Raw genomic sequence first — 17,360 nt, 5'->3', positions numbered from 1 at the left:
TGATTTAGCCATTATACAGCACATGATATAAATTAAATATGTTAATTGGAAAGCTAAAAAAGTTGATATACAAAGTGAATAACCACTAAAGCATATTGTGTCACACAATATAGAAAGCAGAGTGTATAAACAGTGGACATAAAGACACACAGGAGTCCATCACTGCCACAGATCCTCTGTGCGTCCAAACTTGAAGACCAACCCCCTGAACAGAAGACAAGAAGACAGCATAAGAAAAATAGTTCCACAAAATATCTGCACTGAAGTTTTAGCATTGGTTTGAAGTAAGATGCCACTGAGGAAAATTAGCTTACCCAAAGAAAATGAATGCATTTTGGAAGAAAATGGCAATACCAGGATACACGACAGCCTTATCTGCAAACGAGAAAAGATTATACCCTCAATGGTGTTTAAATTTTGTATTGTATGCCAGTGATTTTGTATTGTATGCCAGTGATTTTGTATTGTATATCAATGATTTTGTATCATATCAAAGTTAGTAAATTCCAGTACTGCTAATGTCTATTCATATTTAATGTTAGGACTGAAGATACTGCTATGTTGATTACTTGTGAACTAGTATTGAGACACCAGTTTAACTACCCAGGAACTGGGCAAGACTTAGCTTTAAAAAGGTGCAAAAATCTCTTTAACAGTCCTCTTTTGATTATAGTCATTTATTTGATTTAAACAGCATCCACTAACCTTTTTCCTTTGTAGTTGGCCTCACCTATTTTCATTTTTAATAGTTCTTGTCTTCCTGTAAATAACTTTACTCTCACAAAACATATGGTTTGATATTGCTTCTCTGTCTCTTATGAGCAAGGTTGTAACATTTATAATAAGTAACTGCATCATACTGGCCTCTCTACAATACAATTTTCAGAACACACTTCAGAGTTGCTACATATTGTAACATGCCTCTAAGGGTCACGCCTCAAAACTGCTCACTTAACAGTCTGTACAAGCTGACAAACAGGACTTACGAGCCACAACGAACCCTCCAAACAGAATCCACATGGAGGCGATGAGGGAGCCAAAGGCCAGCATGAAGCCAATGAAGAGCCATACTCTAGCGCCTGCAAACAGAGATAAGACAGGGTGGGTCATTGAATGACTGCACTTCTTTTTAGGGTTTGTGTTTACTGCATGCATGTTGCAATAGTAATAAAATAAACTGTTTGCAAATAGGTCACAAGTACTATGGAGAGGGGTGAGGGTTATAAAATAGCTGGTCGATTTGACATCATTGTAAATGATAAATGAAGAAAATTGAGTGTTTGTAGGGAGATATATTCAGAAAATAGAGTAGATCATCATATCCTGCTATACACACCTGTCTGTCCCATGCAGCCTTCACTGTAGCTGTCTCCTCTCACTTGGCCGTTTGAAACAGCATTTATCCTAGACGAGTCAAATGATATAAATATGATTACAAATAAATCAGAAGCTCCTTAGTAGGTTACATTTACCTAATTGCTCATGTTCACAGATGCCATGTTAAGAATAAGATGCAAGTATGCATGTCCCTTAGACTGAAAGAATTACACATGGTGTCATGAGGTAACAGTAACTTAAATGTAATGTGTCTTAAGACCTTTTTACGAAGTTTCTAAATCAAATGTAAGGCTGCTTTTCAGACCAATAATCATCTATTTTTCAAGCATTGCAGGTAAATATAAAAAGGTAAGTATTATGTGGGAATATAGTTATTGGAATCAGTTAGGTTCAACTTCATTTTGCCAACAGGTATGCAGAAGTAAGAATTAAAAGACAGTATTAGGTTTAGTGGTAGGTCATATAATTTGTAACATCGGAAACATGGAGTTTATTGAATATAAGAAGGACAACTTAAATTCCATAAATTGTTTGTGGCAAATATGCCGTCATAAAATGATTTTAAAACTATTTAATGACTTATAAATACTTAATATTTCTTATTAATTAAATGTAAGACATTTTGAGAAAGGACCTGCAGACAGTTTGAATAAAGGTTTTACATTAACTAAAACTGAAGGATCAAACAAGCTCATAAATAGCAAAATGACAAAGAATTTGCCATAACATGGTCCAATTACTTGGTGTATCAGAAGCTTTTAGCCCCAAGTCATGGCCCTACTTAGCAGATGGTGTTGCAAAGATGTCATGGAGATGGTTGAGTTGTTACCATGTGACCTAAATATAAAATTTCATTCACGTGATAGCAACTGTCTGTAAACACCAATCTAAAATTGTTCACGGCATTGATTACCCACACTGAGTCATCAATCAGGAGTCAGTGGACATCCAGTGAAAGATGCTGCCCACATCTGACACCGGAGACCATCACCGAGCACTAGCGGGGGTAACAACACCACACCACCTTCCCGATAAGACAACCACTGGTTATCACATGACTAAGACCCTATGCTTAAGTCACATGACAACAACCGTTTGAAATTCATGACAAATGAGAAACTCCATATGCTGAGAAAAGACCTGAAGATGGGGGTTTAGGATTAAGCAACAACAAACAACCAAACCCTGTGATGAAGAATCTGACATTTCCTGTGACAGAGACAGTCTGCAAAGTGTGTCTTACATGAGAAAGGCCACTGTGGCGATGACTCCACAGGTGTGAAAGGCATGATGAAATTCCTCCTCCGCTGGATACTTCACTGCTGCATCGATGATGATCCACCAACCAGTGAAGAACTGCAAGAACAAGAACCACGGTTAGCCTGAGGGCTTTGATGACAAGTATCAACATGCCATCCAAGTGTGTAATAAACTGGAATCCCAGTCTTTTAAAGGAATCCTCAGCTATGCATACACAAATCATTTGTAACTAAAGGCGAGGAACACAGAGCGGAGTCATCAGAATCAGAATTCACTTAGTTGTCCAACAAAGGAGAAATTTCTTAGTCACAGCAGCCAAAGGACACTAATACAATAAACAATAACAAGAGTAAACAAAAAAAAAACAAATAATATAATAAAGAGGTAAGAAATAGAATATACTCGTATAACATATTCACATAATATTTTACAATATGAACATGTAATTATAAACAAGGCAACATTTCTCGTCAGTCGCTTTGTCTTAAACTGAGAAAAATCTGTCAAATACCAGAACTCCAGCAGCTATAGATGCGATGGTGTTTCTCCTCTCTCCCCAGTCCACATTGCACTCGCAGTCTCCGCACCGGATTCCGTCCAGAAAACCAGACATGACTCTGGGAAAAAGGGCGTTAGGTCCAACAAGGCGTTAAAGTGATCACAACATCAACACCTTCAGAGAAATACTCAGTCATCTCGACAACACAGATGATCATCATAATTAAAAGCCAAATTCTAATAGTCCACAAGCTGATGTCAGAACTTTAACATACAGTGTAAGCTAAATGTTTGTGCGCAGTCGTTTTAAGTACTGTAGGAAGTATGATGCTCAACTCCAAAGCTTTTACACCCAGCTCCTACAATCACCAACTCCGGATTTTTTTTGTTACGCTAAAGCTAGTTAACAACTATTCCACAACAATTCTATCTATGTGTCACCTTTACAGCTGTTACAATATAGAGTATATTCAAAGAGAATATCAAAAAAACACGGTAGTGTCGTCGGATTCTTTTGTTCATTGCTTTGGCACTAGCAAACATTTCCTTGAAGCTTTCTGCTAGCACCGAAGTCGCTAAAATATCAGAAAAACTCTGACGACAACGGCCGTACCAGGCGGTAACACCCTCCCTGGCAGCATTGGTGCAATGTAATATCATTTTCAAAGCAGTTCTTACCTTTTATTTTTGGTTTTTGATATGGACCCCCTGGATAAATCCGACTTAGCTTTCTACAGAGCTCGATCACGCACATGCGCAGTTGATCCACACCCGTTTGATGAGGGAACCTCTGACGCCGTTGATAATGTTACCTTCAGGTGTTCTGGACAAAATAGGAAATTGTTCAACATTACAAGCACACAACCCACTCAAAATAAGGTAAAGTATGTGATGTATAAGTATGCGTATTGATGTGGGCAGGTCCACCTCGTAACAAGTTCATACTAAAAGAGATTGAATATAAATAAACATAGTGCAACATAGTTCACATGATACCATACTATATGACACATGGTTCGGTGTAGTATAGTGTAAAATACTGAATATATGTGATACTTATCTTACAATCACCCATCAAGCTATATATAGTGTACTGTATTGCTCTTGCCTTCATCATTCCCAGAGAAAATGCATACATTTCCGTATACAAGCGCTATTTAGGGCTCGATACATTGGAAGTACGAGCTTAGTACTATTTCCTTAAGGTAGCACAATGGATTCTTTTATAGAGCCAGTTTACAATAGTTGCACGTTTACTTTTGAGGCTATTGCAGGTTGAAAGACTGGACTCTGGACTCGATCATGAAAATAATACACGAGAAGCCTACTTAGCTAACACATATCAACGCTCATATATGAACCCATAAATATGTTTAGTAGACATACATGATATTATAATATACATACAGTGCCTATAAAAGTAACTCATCCCCTTGATTGTTTCGTTTCGTTTCGTTTTCTTTCCGCTTACTCGTAAGGGGTTTTCTTTCGGTTATATTGCTTTTATAAATGGAATCATGGTCAATATACAAAAAATACACAAAACAAATAATTTACAAAAAACAAACAAAAAAACAGTAATGTCGTGGTGAAATCAGAGTTCTACAGTAATGTTTTTAACTCTCTATTGGACTGAGGTCTTTGACTTAGCCACTCCAGCACATTCACATTGCTGTCTTTAAGACCTTTCTGTGTAGCTTTCCTCATATGCTTATGATAATTGTCTTGCTGGGGGAAAAAAAAATCTTCTTCCAAGTCACACTACTCTTGTAGACTTAATCAGGTTGTCCTCCAGGATTTCCTTATATTTGGCTGCATTCATTTTACCCCTTACCTTTACAAGCCTTTCAGGGCCTGCCTCATGGTGGGAATGATGTGTTTGTGGTGCAGTGTTCGACTTGGAAATGCTTTTGTATTCATTCCCTGATTTATGATAATAGCCTTTTCACATAATTGCTTGGAGTTTCTTTTGTCTTCCTGGTGTAATCATAGACAGGAAATACTGATTAACCATTGATTGGACCTTCAGACATGGATGTCTTTATACTATGATCACTTGAGACACATTCACACCACTCAGGTGATCTTGAATTTACAAAGTGTGAGACTACCAGCACCAGCTGGCTGGTCCTCTGTTGAATTAGCTAAGTTAATTTAGAGGAGGTAAATACTTATGCAATCACTTATTACATTATTAATTTTTAATTAATTCACACTACTTTGTAAAAAGTCCTATTCACTTTGACATTAAATAATTTCTTTTGTATTTTTTTTGTTTTGTGTATCATCTATATGTTAACCATGATTCCATTTCTAAAAAGCAGCAAAATGGGAAAGCAATTTGGGGGGGTGAATACTTTTTTATAGGCACTGTAAATATGAGAGAAGGTTTATTACATAATGGATGCATGTGTGTTTTCATGAATATAGGCCTATCTGCATTTGACTGTGTTGGTTTAGTAATGCAGGTGCCAAGCAGTTAAATAAATGTTTAATTATGCTGTCCATTAAATAACAGGAGAAAAGCTTTTGTTATCTCAGAGGAAACAACTTCCTAGGCACAATCAACAAAACATATGTCTGATATGTATTATTATTTTGTTACAATGACTAGTAGATCTTCTTCAAGCCATTTGCGGTGTGCTCTGATGGGGGATTTGCTCCTGATACATCATGTGTGAGTCACATGTGGCTGTCATGCCTGCTGCTGACCCTTTGATTATTCACAGACGGATATTCCTGCAACACTAAACAGAGTACTGCTGGGCAAATATTTGGTGCTGTAGCATCAGTCAGCATTTACTTTATTGTTAATGATTATATGGTTAAGCAATTCCTAACAATATTGGAATATAAAGATATCAAGTTAGTGGTCCATAAAAATATGTTTGCATCATAATTACACAACAACATTTGTAGAATTGTTCAGCTTTTTTTTTTAGAGTTGATACACTTGAAAATGATCTCCAAGCCATTATAAATGAGTAGACAAGATGACAGTCGTCTTAAAAGACTCCAAGCAGTTGCAAGGCGACACAAATGGAGAGAATGATGACACCGAAGTATCCAATGTAGCCGTAGGCGCCATTCATCCTCTTGGCTGGATCTGGAACAAAACATAGACCAGGCAGGAGACAAACTTTCAGCAATAAAACTTTCAGTTTTGGTCTGATTTTGATATTCTTAGCACCTTATATTGTACAATTAATACATTAAATCAAATTCATTACTTGCTCTGAGACCACCTCAGCTAAACAATTGCCATAATTTAAATGTCAGAGATGAATGACTTTCATCACTGTCATTAACTTGGGCTTATATGCTATCTCCTGTAAATGATTCAACAAAATAGGGTGAGGAGCAATAAAAGTGCTGGGGCAGTCACTGGACCAGGCATGTCCAAACTATTCCACAAAGGGCCGATGTGGCTGCAGGTTTATGTTCCAACCAGTCAAGAGCACACAGTCACAGACCAATCAACTTATGAAGACTGAGATCAGTTGATTAAATGAGTCAGGTCTGCTGTTGCTGCTGCTTGGTTGAAAAGAAAACCTGCAGCCACATCGGCCCTTTGTGGAATAGTTTGGACATGGCTGCACCAGACTGTCACCTCGTTGACACCTGGACTGCAGCCTTTACAACTGATGTGACAATATAATATTAGAGCATTATTATCATTTTGTGCAATTTTGAGATGATTTATTTAGAGTCTGACAAGGCTGGTTGGATCAAGTCACACTGGTTGGTACTGCAGTAATGTGACCTACCTAATTACTGGACGTGCAGACCTATGATCTTATTCATTACAATGAAATCATAAATAATCATACTTGTTGTGTTATTCCTTAAGGGCCCTTACATTTATGTGTAGTATATGTACATGACCCATATATTATCATATTGTAATCACCATTTGGTGGTCTGTATGTAAAACTTTATCATGTCAGCTTAAATGCTTTCTTTATTCTTATTCTTTATTCTTTTATGGAGTGAGAAAAGGAGCGGTATCACTGAGTAAAGTTGTTTTTGCTCTCCATTACATCGTATAATGTCATTCTTACCTCCTGTGTAGTAGCCCCAGGCATAGGAAAACCTGCTGGTGACCCAAATAGCCCCCAGCACAGATGCTGATAACTGGAATTATGAACAAAAACAGAGAGAATTAGCCGATAGCTGGGAAACATTGGAGAAACACAGTTTGATGAAAATATGCTGAATCACTGTGACACAGAGGAGCGGGATTCCGTTATCTGCAGGGTCTATGGCAAAGATCACCAGGATTGCTTGCCCCACCCACACGTCAGACACTATGTGTGGCAAAGATTTCTAAGCTCAGTTTGTACGATGAAGGCTTATAGAAAAAGCACACAAACTAGTCCCTGGCTGTATATGATTAAGAGTGTACAAATGATACATACCGGGTAGACAAGAGCTGCAATGGTCTGGAAAACCAGCCACTGAGGGTACACCTCGAGGGTGTTCTGATGTGCTCTCTGGATACAGTTGAATACCTGCTCCTTGTCACTGTACATGGTGGGATACTGTCGAGTAAAAGAGAGTTCAAATGTAGGTTGAATTCGCCAGAGACACTGAATGAAATATGCATTCTAAACAGCTACGAGCGTCCAGTGTTAACTTCACTCAAACGTCTTGTCCAATATTTCCACTCATTTCAACGGACGTTACCTTAACATCGTACTTCTTCCTGGCACCCCCAACCTTGACTGCTAAATACCCCAGCATTATCCAGCTGTATAGGTAAGTGAATATGACATATCCAAAGTTGGACGGCAGTACAGTCAGGATGTCCATCTCTGCTCAGTGTGTCGCAGGTTACCAAAGGACAGCGTGCAGGCGACACGGTGCGCGACTTTATAGCCAAGTGGAAAGGCAGGAAGCAACAAGGTAAACAGATTCGACGTTGCATAAGAGATCGCGAGATTACGTGCCAGGCGAGGTTATATTTAAAGGGAAACGCCACCAACTTCAGTCCACTTTCTGCTTTCAGTTCCCGCTCCTTAAACCCTCAATAAGAGTGAGAATCATCATCGAGAGATCATTGTTTTTTTTCTCTTTCATTAGATTTTTTTTACACTAAAAACAACGAGATTCTGAAAGCGTTTCTCTTAACAGACTCCTTGAAGGAGGCTCTCTAAAATGCATCTCATCTGTCATAAAGCTGGTTTGCATTCGATCATAATAACTGGATTCTTAAAACGCAGTTTGTGCCTAGATTATCTCACTCTGTCCGCATCTAGTCACACATGTAGGGCACTCTATCTTTAAAAAAATACATCCATGAAAATTTGACATGTGTATGTTCTTGTTACATGCAATCAGACAGCAGGGTGGAGTTTGATGTCGCAAAATATGCATTTAAAACAGACGTGAAGACACAACAGGTATTTATTTATTTACAAATACTGCCACTATTTTTTGGCGTCGTGGATCCAAACAGTTCGTTTTCTGCTGGTTTGCCAATTGGACTAAATTAATGATTCTTTTGAACAGCTTCGACAAAATGTCAACGACTTGATGTTGAATCGGCTTTGTTTATTCCCAAATCCAGCTCCACGCATTATTAGACATTGGCACATGCGGCAATGTCACTTTGGAGAATCGTGGAAGTTTAAATAAAAGTAAAAGTTCTCGTCCAGGCCGAATCGACTCCTCTCATTTGTACCGAACAGAGCCATTCGGACAGTGAGTCATTCAAAAGAATCAAATCGTTCAGTGGAGCACGTGACTGGAACGTCCCAGAAACGACACAAAACCAGCCCGTCCACCATTTACGGATTCGTTGGAGTGACGACGGCTGAACGCTCAACTTCGAGAAAGAAGCTCCTGCAGTTTCGTAAAGATTTTACTTCAAACCAAGAAATTAGAGTGTTTTTGGTTACTATTTCTAAACTATCATTTCGAAATAACGTTTTTCGACCAGACTCTACATCGTTTTCATCGACGTTATCAGAACAAAGGTTTCAAGCTACAATTGAGCTGGTAAGTTCATCGACCACGACTACAAGAGTGTTTGTCAGTATATTTTTAACACGTAGCCAAACGACTGTTTTTCTGTTGATCATTAGTTGTAAATACTGATGCGTTGTTCATGTAAATGTTATAATTATGTCAACACTGCTCATAAACATAGGCGAAGGAATTGGATATTAAGTCTGTCGTTGCTACAAAGCGTTAGCTCAAGCTAGTTAGCTTGCGTCACCGTGGAAATTTCCAGTCCTTTCCAGACAGCTGTTGCAATGACGTGGCTTTGCTCGCTAGGGGCAGCACTGAGAAAAGTGTTATGCAACAGGCTTACACACAGACACAAACAATGGCGCATATCATCAAGGCATCTGTTTAAAAGCACCTATGACGCACTTTATTGCTAATTTGACTGCAAGGGGTCCGTTAATTTAGATTTAGGGATTATTGGCAACTGTATAAAGCTATTCTCTGAAGTACTCATGCAGACTTTTGTTTGTCTCATTTCAGCTTTTAGCAGAAAACAAGGCAATGGCCAAGGTGAAGGATTCACACTCTGAAATGGCCAAAGCCCGCCAGAGTGATGGCATCAACGTAATCTTTGATAAGGAGAGCTCTTCCTCATCCCGGTCCCACTCCCGTTCTAGAAGCCCCGGTGTAAACAGCCGGTCCTCTGGTTCCAGTCGCCACCGAGGACGTGGCAGCTACAGGAGACGTTACAGGTCTTCATCATCTTCCTGCAGCAGGTCCTCCTCTCGCTCAAGGTCCCGCTCTCACCCCCGATGCCACAGGCGGTCCTCCCGCTGTCGCTGTGACAACCATCCCAGATATGGCCGTGGCCGCTACAGAGCCCACTCCCGCTCTTTGAGCCGGTCAGCCTCGCCAGACCGATACTCACGTCGCAGACAGTACAGGTCACGCTCCAGGTCCTCCAGTCGCCAAACCAGGCACAGGAGAGATGTGAGCCGTTTAAGATACAGGTCGTCCCGTTCCTCATCCAGAGCCAACAGGAGCCGCTCGAAGTCCAGAGCATCGACACACTCTGTCAGTTTGAGTTTAGATGGTAAGTTGATTAGGAAAAAATAAGGGAATGGTATTTAATGTCTTTATATTTATTGCCAAGGGAGGCAGACTTTGAAGTTGAGTGAAACGTTTTACTGCAAATGTTAAATATTCTCACAAATCTTGGTTGTGTTCCCCAGATAAGATGGAATTCCTCAACGCTGTGAAGATCCAAGGAGCAGAGAAGCTGGGACTCCTGGAGAGTGTGAAACCGATCCTGTCAGAGCAGTCAGTGGAGTCCAGACAGAGGTCACCAGATACATGGGTGAGACATGACCCTGATGAAAGGACTCCATCAAAGGTGGGTGTTTGGGAGTGGCTTTCAGCTTCACACTGGACACAATGCACACTTAAGATAAGACTTTGACAGGAATTCAAAATACAGGCCATTTATCTTGGACTAGATGTGAAGACAAGCCAAGAGGTGTTGCGCATGTTAGGGATGGCTAAAATAGTTTCCATAGCACCTTTACATAGTTATGCACAGATTATATATTCTTTTTCAACACATGGGTAATGGTATTTTACATCTTTTGCTGTACAGGAAGAACATTATTTTATATACAATTTGATCCCAGTTGTGACACTATTTTATTTTAAGTGTCAACATATACACTATATCAAGCAATGTCTATTTTTGTGCCTGAGGTCTGTGTTGTGTTGAATCTCCTGTCTTGTGTTAACCTTTGGATCCCTGAGGGAAGACACATACTCTCTGTATTTATTCCTGTCTTCATAGATAACATGACAGTGGTCTTCTTCACTCATCGGCACCTGGGATTAAAGGGCTGTCATGTGACTTGGGTGACGACAATATGTGTATGCGCTGAAATTTAATTGCTAACTCTTGTAATATTGACAATGTTTAGTTTATCAACCAGTATTGCAAGTAAAAACACACATGCATAGATGACTTGCATTTAGACATGATGCACATAGTTCATACAAATGCTAATATCACACATTGATCAAGCCATTCAGAAGTTCTATTGTAGTGACTACAACAATTCGACAATTCATATAGATTTATAGAATTTTTACATGACAAATGTATTTATGCTTGCAGTTGAAATGGGTCGTTGTTATTTAGCAGAGTCTGCCACTCGCTGATGGAGCGCAGGCGTGTGGACTGCGTTGTAGTGACTATTCCTGTCGAGAGCTAAAAACAGATGAAGAACTCCTCTCCTTTTGCCAAAGATAAGTTGGTACACGGGCGGTGTGCTGAGGGGCTGGGAAACCTACGTCACCATCATTCTGCCACTTTAGACAGAGAAGACATCCTTTTTACTTCATTTTGTTGGCTTTAGTTTTTTTTTTTAAATCTCTTTCAAGGTCTGTTCTTGAAGCACTCATATAAGGGAGCCTAGCCTTTGACAGTAGTGTGTGGGGAGGAGGGGGGGTGTGCTGCAGTTTGTTGAAGCTTATACTTTTAACATTTACTCATGCAGTAGAAGTACTCTATTTACTGATTTATATATATTAGCAATGGAAGCTATATACCATCTATGAACTTCACAAACTGTCAAAGCTCACCTTTTATGAAAAGTGTGATGAACATCTCTAACTGTCTGATATTGTTGTCTTTTTGAAACAGAGCGATGAGGTGGAGCCTGATGATATGCCCAGCCCAACGATGTCACCAACAAGAAAAATAATTTCTTTCAGCATCAATGTAAGGGGCTTGAATTTAATATTCTTTTTCCCTCAAACACTGCTTTACATTAACCTGAACATATGTTGATGTGCTCTAACATCTGTTTTTCTCTCCTAATCTTGTCCCATCAGAATTCTGTGGCCAAACCAACGGTAGCTGCTCCATCTTCTGCTAAGGTAACACCAAGAGTGGACATCTATGAAAGCAGGAAGCCCTATGGCCACTGGGTTCCAGTCAGAACAGGCCAGAACTCGCGCAAACGCACACTCACCATATTATAGTGTGTGTGTGTGTGTGTGGCAGAATACATGGACGCTGTTAATACTGTAAATATTTTGTACATATCAAGTCCTTTTTTTTTCATGGCCAATATTTTCTTTCAGATGTTAAAGAGTTTTAAGTGACACGAAAGTGGAGAATTCGTTCAGGTGGGATTCTTTTTTTCCCTTTGTATGGTGCTGGTCATTGGTTCAATAAAGATATTTATTTAATAAAAAGTGATTGTTTCTCTGTTTTTGTAACTAGTCTCATAATTACTGATGCACTCAGTGAGTCCATACTGGGCCCTGAAAAGGTGTTCAGGAAAAAGCTTTGATTGGGAGTTTATCAAATTCTAGGGTTTCAGAGCTTCCAGTAATTACCCACCTAGAGAAAGATATGACTTGAAATATCAAGGTAAATATTCCTACATGAATTCACCTTAGTACTTCCTAGTGCAACCAAATGGTGTAATATAGCGAACACAAACAATAGAGAATAAATACACATCTGTAACAGATTGCGTGGGAAATGCTAACTTCATACTCATTACTGAAGTAAAACATTTATTGTGGTGTATGGTAGTGTCAATCAAAAGCTCACATTTTGTGATGCAATATCTCTATTTGGAGGGCAAACAACACTGGTGATGAGTAAGTAGCCGCAGTAGTGAAAAAAAGGGTAACAAATACTGCACTGTAAAAGATAATTTTCTGTTTAAAGGTCATGACCAACAGCCAGATGTTTGCATGTCTGACCTGTGAAGCTCAGAGTCAAAATATGTAATAAATATTAATATAAAAGCACTGGGGGAAAAAAAGCACAATGTTAATGTTAAAAGAAGGCTGTCACTTTGATTTTGGAGATGCCCTCTGTTTTACTAGCCTGAGTTAAAATTTCATAATCACTTTGGAGGGTTTTCATGCTCACCAACAGACATAACCAATGTATGGGCTAATTAGCCTACTAGCGAATTGATTGAAGGCCTGTCAATTGAATAAGTCTGTAGTGCAGTATGTGTTCTTTCCAGGATGTTGCATCTGATAAGTACATGGATGATTAAGTCAACATGAAAAATTATTACAAGTCATGCAAGTTCTTAGAATGACCACAAGGTGTCAGTATTATATGACTTAATGTCTGTTCATGGGTAATATTTCTTTTGGGAGATTTTTACGACAGGTTGGCTGGTTTCAGACCTCATAATCACCTCCAACATCTGCTTGGTGACTTTAATGTGGTTACAGTGATAAACAAAAAAAAAGAAATTCACTTAGATAACCCAGTCAGTTGATGAAGGTGTTCCAAAAGTAGATGCAATACTGCTGGATTGCAGTTCAGAGGTGTTTTTAAAAACATAGTTGTCAATTACAATTCCAAAGCGGAGCCACACTGTTCTTCATTTTTTGTAGTTCTCTCGGCATGCGTTTCAGCCATTTCATGAAGGGAATTTTGACATCGAATTGCAGAGAAAGAACTGGTGTAAAATGAAAACAAAACAAAACAAAAAAATGGCTGAATTTCCTTTAGCTTCAAGTTCCTGGTTAGTGCATAACTGTGTTTATTGAGACACCTGAATGGAGTAGGGCCACGTAAATGGGTTTATTAACACTCCCGCTTTGTGTCTTCTGTGTCAAACACCTGTAATATTCTATCAGTTATTATCTTGGATTCACAGCAACACAAACAGCTCTTTTTTGCCAATTGAACTCAGACTATCACCAACCATCCATCACCATCGGCTGTCTGCTTCCACAGGATTTAAACATGCCCCTTCTTGAGTACCTTGATGTATCCTGCTGTTGTGGCGGCTGTGCTTCTTACCCTAAAGCTGGTGTGTTTTCATCTTCCCAGGCTCTTGGTGTATGTTAAGACTACTGCTGAATTCTTCCCAGATGGTTACTTCTATTGGGTGAGATGACTATCTGTTGAGGTGATAAATTTCAGTCCGCCCTGGAGACTTCTCAGGCTGATATTAAGACATATGCTGCAATCTGTTGTAATAAAGAAAGCTAACATCACAGTTCCGAACATGTCTGACTGGCAGACAGCATGTCTCTGGCTGTAAATTGACCTGTAATCCTGATTAATTACCATGTTAGAAGATAAAACATTAAAATACCTAATGCAGTGAGGTTAGATCAAGAGAGATATTACAGCACGGAGAAGGTACTGTTCACTTGAATAATATGCACAGTTACAAAGCATAGACAACAGGCAGGCATTTTTAAAGAGTTGTCATCAGTCAGTCACTTTCAGGCTTATAGTTTCTATGGAAAAACTCGACTACTGACATTCATTTTAATTTATCCTTTAATTTTCTTCTAGACTAGGCTGAAATTTAACCTGTTTTGCTTCACAGGGAAGTCGTTAACTGGCAGTTGGCCTTGAAAGAATCAGAGGTGTCACAGTGGATTCATGGCATGTTGTTCCCAGTCAATAACCTCAAGCTAATCAGATAAGACTACAAAAATATCGCAATCATAAACCCGAGCACTTAATCCACCCGGAGTCAGCTATCAAAGACCTCCCCTACCATTCATCAGCAAGACACAAACAACTTATCTCTGCACACTATCTATATATAGAGTACTTCCCCTAAAATTAAGTCTGCGTGGCTCACCAGTACAACAGAATATAGTAATAAACTTTGATTCAGCTCAGTGTTGGTCAGCCTTTGCCAACACAAAACAATGCCTAGTTGAGGGAGCAACACCGCTATGATAACAGAAGCAGGAGCTCAGTAACAAGAGACATGGGAACTCATTTTCACATCTTCTCCAGTCACAAGGCTCTCCTGCTTGTGTCGCAGCCCTGGGGCTAATTGGTTAAAGTGAGATGCCGGTGATGATAATAAATAAATTCAATTGCTCAATTGTTGGTCCTTATCTCTTGTGTGCACCTACACTCAAACATTCTTTTGGCTGGCATCTCCTGCTAGACATGCCCCGAGGGCTTGATGGTTTTAATGGTGGCTCATTCTCACGCTCACAACGCCTCCGTCATGAGACCACACGCAGTAAACCAACAGAGAAACCAACAAGCGTGCAAGATAACTGGATAATTGTAAGTGGTTTATTTAAAAATAAAGAATAAGAAGAATTATAACTGTTGTTTTAACATCTAATACTGTACAAAGAACACTACACATTACATATTTTACAGAATATGTAATTATCTTTCAAACATCAGCATGATATATGAAAAAAAAAAACAAAACAAAACAAAACACTGCCTTTTTAATTCAGAAGCCCATTTCAGTATGCTAACACACTTGGTATGCAGCAAGTCCTGAAAAGAAAAAGATGCATCCAAGACTCCTCAATGAAGACAAAAAGCTCAAACAGCGACATGTCCGCTGAGATGACTGGATCCACTAGACTGCTGTTCCTCTCTCCAAGTTTTGTTTGATCTCTGCTGTGTATTTTCCATAGAAACGTTCCGCCTTCTTGTTGAACTTGGCATTCCTCTCGTTAATGTAGTCGATGTCTGCGTCGTCATTGTAGGCCCTGCGTCTGCTGTACTTGGCCCGCTTCTCGATCCTGACAATCGCAAATAAAAGCAGCTTAGGGAGGATTTCATAAACCAGTATGGCCTCTATCCATGGCATATCCAATAACAATAATTGGCTACAGGCAATAATTTGGGATGGGGGGCTGTGTGCAATGGAAAACCCAACACAGACATACATACTCTGAGGAAAATACTGTCAATTTGTGAGCTCCCAGTCTTTGATTCAGTGTGTGTCTTCAAAGCATTGTTGTGCGTCATACCCTGGCAGCTGAATCCTTGTCTAATGCCCCACAGTTGCATCTCTAACACAAGTCTTAGACTGTTTTAAATATAGAACAGCTCAGGGAAAGACCAGGGAAATCACAGGTGCGAGGGACATCAGCACAGACAAAAACTTACTGAAAAACTTATAAAGCTTTGCTGACCATTTATCCAGTCCCACAAATACAGTATGGACTATTTATATGACATATGGTCATTGGCACAGTCATTGCCACTGTCTGACCAGGACCCTGAGAAATATTCTGCTTAGAGGGACAGTTAAGCCTAAAATCAAAAATACACATTCTTCCTCTTTCCTGGGGGACTATGTATTAATTCACACTCTTTTGGGTTTTTTTTTTTTTTTTGAGATATTGACTATAAAGATATCAGCCTTCTCTCCATTGTAATGGTACCAGATGGCACTTAAAAAAACAAACAAAAAAACCTCAACAGTGATGTCTTTTTCCACAAATCATGATCTGGTTAATCAAGATAATCCACAGACTTTTTTGTGAGTAATATCCTGTAGGAATTATTCTTTCTACCAAAATACAACCAGAAACCATATCACCACACAGAAGGACATGTGCATTTACTCATTGATCTAATCACATACAGTGACATGGTTGCTTGGTGTAGATCCGAGGATAAACAATAGTTCCTCCATTAAACTGCTCACAACAACGTCTGGGGATCATCTTGACTAATTGGGTTATGATTTCTAGAAAGAGACATTGCTTTCAGCTTTTTAAAATGTATTTTGTGTACCACTATATTTGAGACAAACAGACTGACACATTTAGTCAGATCATACATGCGCTGATTCACACAAAACTCCTCCCACTTCAAATTGGCAAAAAGGGTCACACACTCATCCATACATAATTTGAGATAGTGTCATATGACCAAACCTATTTGAACACTACGTTTCTGGTGTGCTAGTGCTGATGAAAAGGTTTGACTGAACCGACTGTATTTCTGAGAAACATGGAAAAGTTTGGGTTTTTGAATCGCATAAGCGTACCTTAATTTGCATGGCTGACCCTAAACAATCCTGTGCTCACTGCTGCTTTTTTTAGACAACAGGGTGGAAACTCTACTAAGGGACATTTTATGTGCCTTGAGTACTGTTCATTATTGTGTCAAAGTTTTCCATCATTAATGTTTAGCTTGTTAGTCTGGTCAAATGATTCTTGTTACTTCATAATAACAGCAGCAACAGAGAGTGGATTATCACAGAAAAGTTCTTTAGTAATAAAGTTTATTTTAGTGGAGCCCAGTGAATCAGGCTAATACTTAATGGGGGGCTGAGAGCAAGATACATCAGTGGACATTCAGGACAGGGTATAGTATTCTCCTGTATGTTTCTGAGTGTGACTTACTGTTTCTCAACATCTTCCACCATGCGGTCAATGCCCTCCTTTGTAGGGACATGGGTGCCATGGATCAGGCTATTGGATGTGGGGTGGAAGTCCTCACCGCTGTGAAGCACCAGCAAAGGAATTATGAATGCATAACCACAGATAACAAG

At 39.3% G+C, this 17,360-nt stretch overlaps 4 protein-coding genes across 8 annotated transcripts in view; 1 reads left to right on the top strand and 3 right to left on the bottom strand.

Annotated features, from left to right (window-relative positions):
• Window positions 1-7: 7 nt before the first annotated feature.
• On the bottom strand, window positions 8-3,930 carry tmem50a (transmembrane protein 50A). Its single transcript, XM_037072619.1, has 7 exons — window positions 3,775-3,930; window positions 3,110-3,215; window positions 2,582-2,694; window positions 1,337-1,404; window positions 987-1,079; window positions 315-375; window positions 8-205 (listed from the first exon to the last, which is right to left on the bottom strand). The coding sequence occupies exons 2-7, from the start codon at window positions 3,209-3,211 to the stop codon at window positions 160-162; spliced, it is 483 nt and encodes a 160-aa protein (XP_036928514.1). The 5' UTR covers window positions 3,212-3,215; window positions 3,775-3,930; the 3' UTR covers window positions 8-159.
• A 1,937-nt stretch (window positions 3,931-5,867) lies between these two features.
• On the bottom strand, window positions 5,868-8,008 carry mgst3b (microsomal glutathione S-transferase 3b). The gene is made up of 4 exons (XM_037072620.1): window positions 7,783-8,008; window positions 7,515-7,637; window positions 7,158-7,230; window positions 5,868-6,202 (listed from the first exon to the last, which is right to left on the bottom strand). Exons 1-4 carry the CDS (start codon window positions 7,906-7,908, stop codon window positions 6,102-6,104), a joined length of 423 nt encoding a protein of 140 aa, XP_036928515.1. The 5' UTR covers window positions 7,909-8,008; the 3' UTR covers window positions 5,868-6,101.
• An 869-nt stretch (window positions 8,009-8,877) lies between these two features.
• On the top strand, window positions 8,878-12,295 carry rsrp1 (arginine/serine-rich protein 1). Of its 5 annotated transcripts, none has more exons than XR_005070392.1 (5): window positions 8,879-9,096; window positions 9,589-10,141; window positions 10,281-10,959; window positions 11,234-11,812; window positions 11,926-11,997. XR_005070392.1 is itself a non-coding variant. In XM_037072617.1 (5 exons), the coding sequence occupies exons 2-5, from the start codon at window positions 9,610-9,612 to the stop codon at window positions 12,073-12,075; spliced, it is 921 nt and encodes a 306-aa protein (XP_036928512.1). In that variant the 5' UTR covers window positions 8,880-9,096; window positions 9,589-9,609; the 3' UTR covers window positions 12,076-12,295. The 5 variants fall into 5 exon arrangements, 2 of the variants coding, with proteins under 2 accessions (XP_036928513.1, XP_036928512.1); XR_005070391.1 differs by having other exon boundaries at window positions 11,231-11,812; XR_005070390.1 differs by having other exon boundaries at window positions 11,207-11,812.
• A 2,818-nt stretch (window positions 12,296-15,113) lies between these two features.
• syf2 (SYF2 pre-mRNA-splicing factor) overlaps window positions 15,114-17,360 on the bottom strand; it is a 5,531-nt gene continuing 3,284 nt past the window's right edge. Inside the window, exons 6-7 of the mRNA XM_037072740.1 lie at window positions 17,212-17,310; window positions 15,114-15,594 (exon numbers count right to left, since the gene is read on the bottom strand). Coding sequence (XP_036928635.1) covers window positions 15,429-15,594; window positions 17,212-17,310 — 265 coding nt within the window. The 3' untranslated portion in view covers window positions 15,114-15,428. The remainder of the gene's footprint in view (window positions 15,595-17,211; window positions 17,311-17,360) is intronic.

The sequence above is a fragment of the Acanthopagrus latus genome, chromosome 16 (assembly GCF_904848185.1).
Source record: "Acanthopagrus latus isolate v.2019 chromosome 16, fAcaLat1.1, whole genome shotgun sequence".
NCBI classification, from domain to species: Eukaryota; Metazoa; Chordata; class Actinopteri; order Spariformes; family Sparidae; genus Acanthopagrus; species Acanthopagrus latus.
This window is presented reverse-complemented; position numbering and strand designations above follow the sequence as displayed.

Coding starts and splice junctions, on each gene's coding strand:
- rsrp1 (XM_037072617.1), top strand. CDS start 9,610: ATGGCCAAGGTGAAGGATTCACACTCTGAAATGGCCAAAGCCCGCCAG. Junction 10,142..10,280: donor TGTCAGTTTGAGTTTAGATG/GTAAGTTGATTA, acceptor TGTGTTCCCCAG/ATAAGATGGAATTCCTCAAC. Junction 10,442..11,734: donor ATGAAAGGACTCCATCAAAG/GTGGGTGTTTGG, acceptor TTTTTGAAACAG/AGCGATGAGGTGGAGCCTGA.
- mgst3b (XM_037072620.1), bottom strand. CDS start 7,908: ATGGACATCCTGACTGTACTGCCGTCCAACTTTGGATATGTCATATTC. Junction 7,638..7,782: donor GGAAGAAGTACGATGTTAAG/GTAACGTCCGTT, acceptor TTTACTCGACAG/TATCCCACCATGTACAGTGA. Junction 7,231..7,514: donor TTGCAGCTCTTGTCTACCCG/GTATGTATCATT, acceptor TCATAATTCCAG/TTATCAGCATCTGTGCTGGG.
- tmem50a (XM_037072619.1), bottom strand. CDS start 3,211: ATGTCTGGTTTTCTGGACGGAATCCGGTGCGGAGACTGCGAGTGCAAT. Junction 1,080..1,336: donor AGGCTGCATGGGACAGACAG/GTGTGTATAGCA, acceptor CTCTGTTTGCAG/GCGCTAGAGTATGGCTCTTC. Junction 376..986: donor TGGAGGGTTCGTTGTGGCTC/GTAAGTCCTGTT, acceptor TCTCGTTTGCAG/ATAAGGCTGTCGTGTATCCT.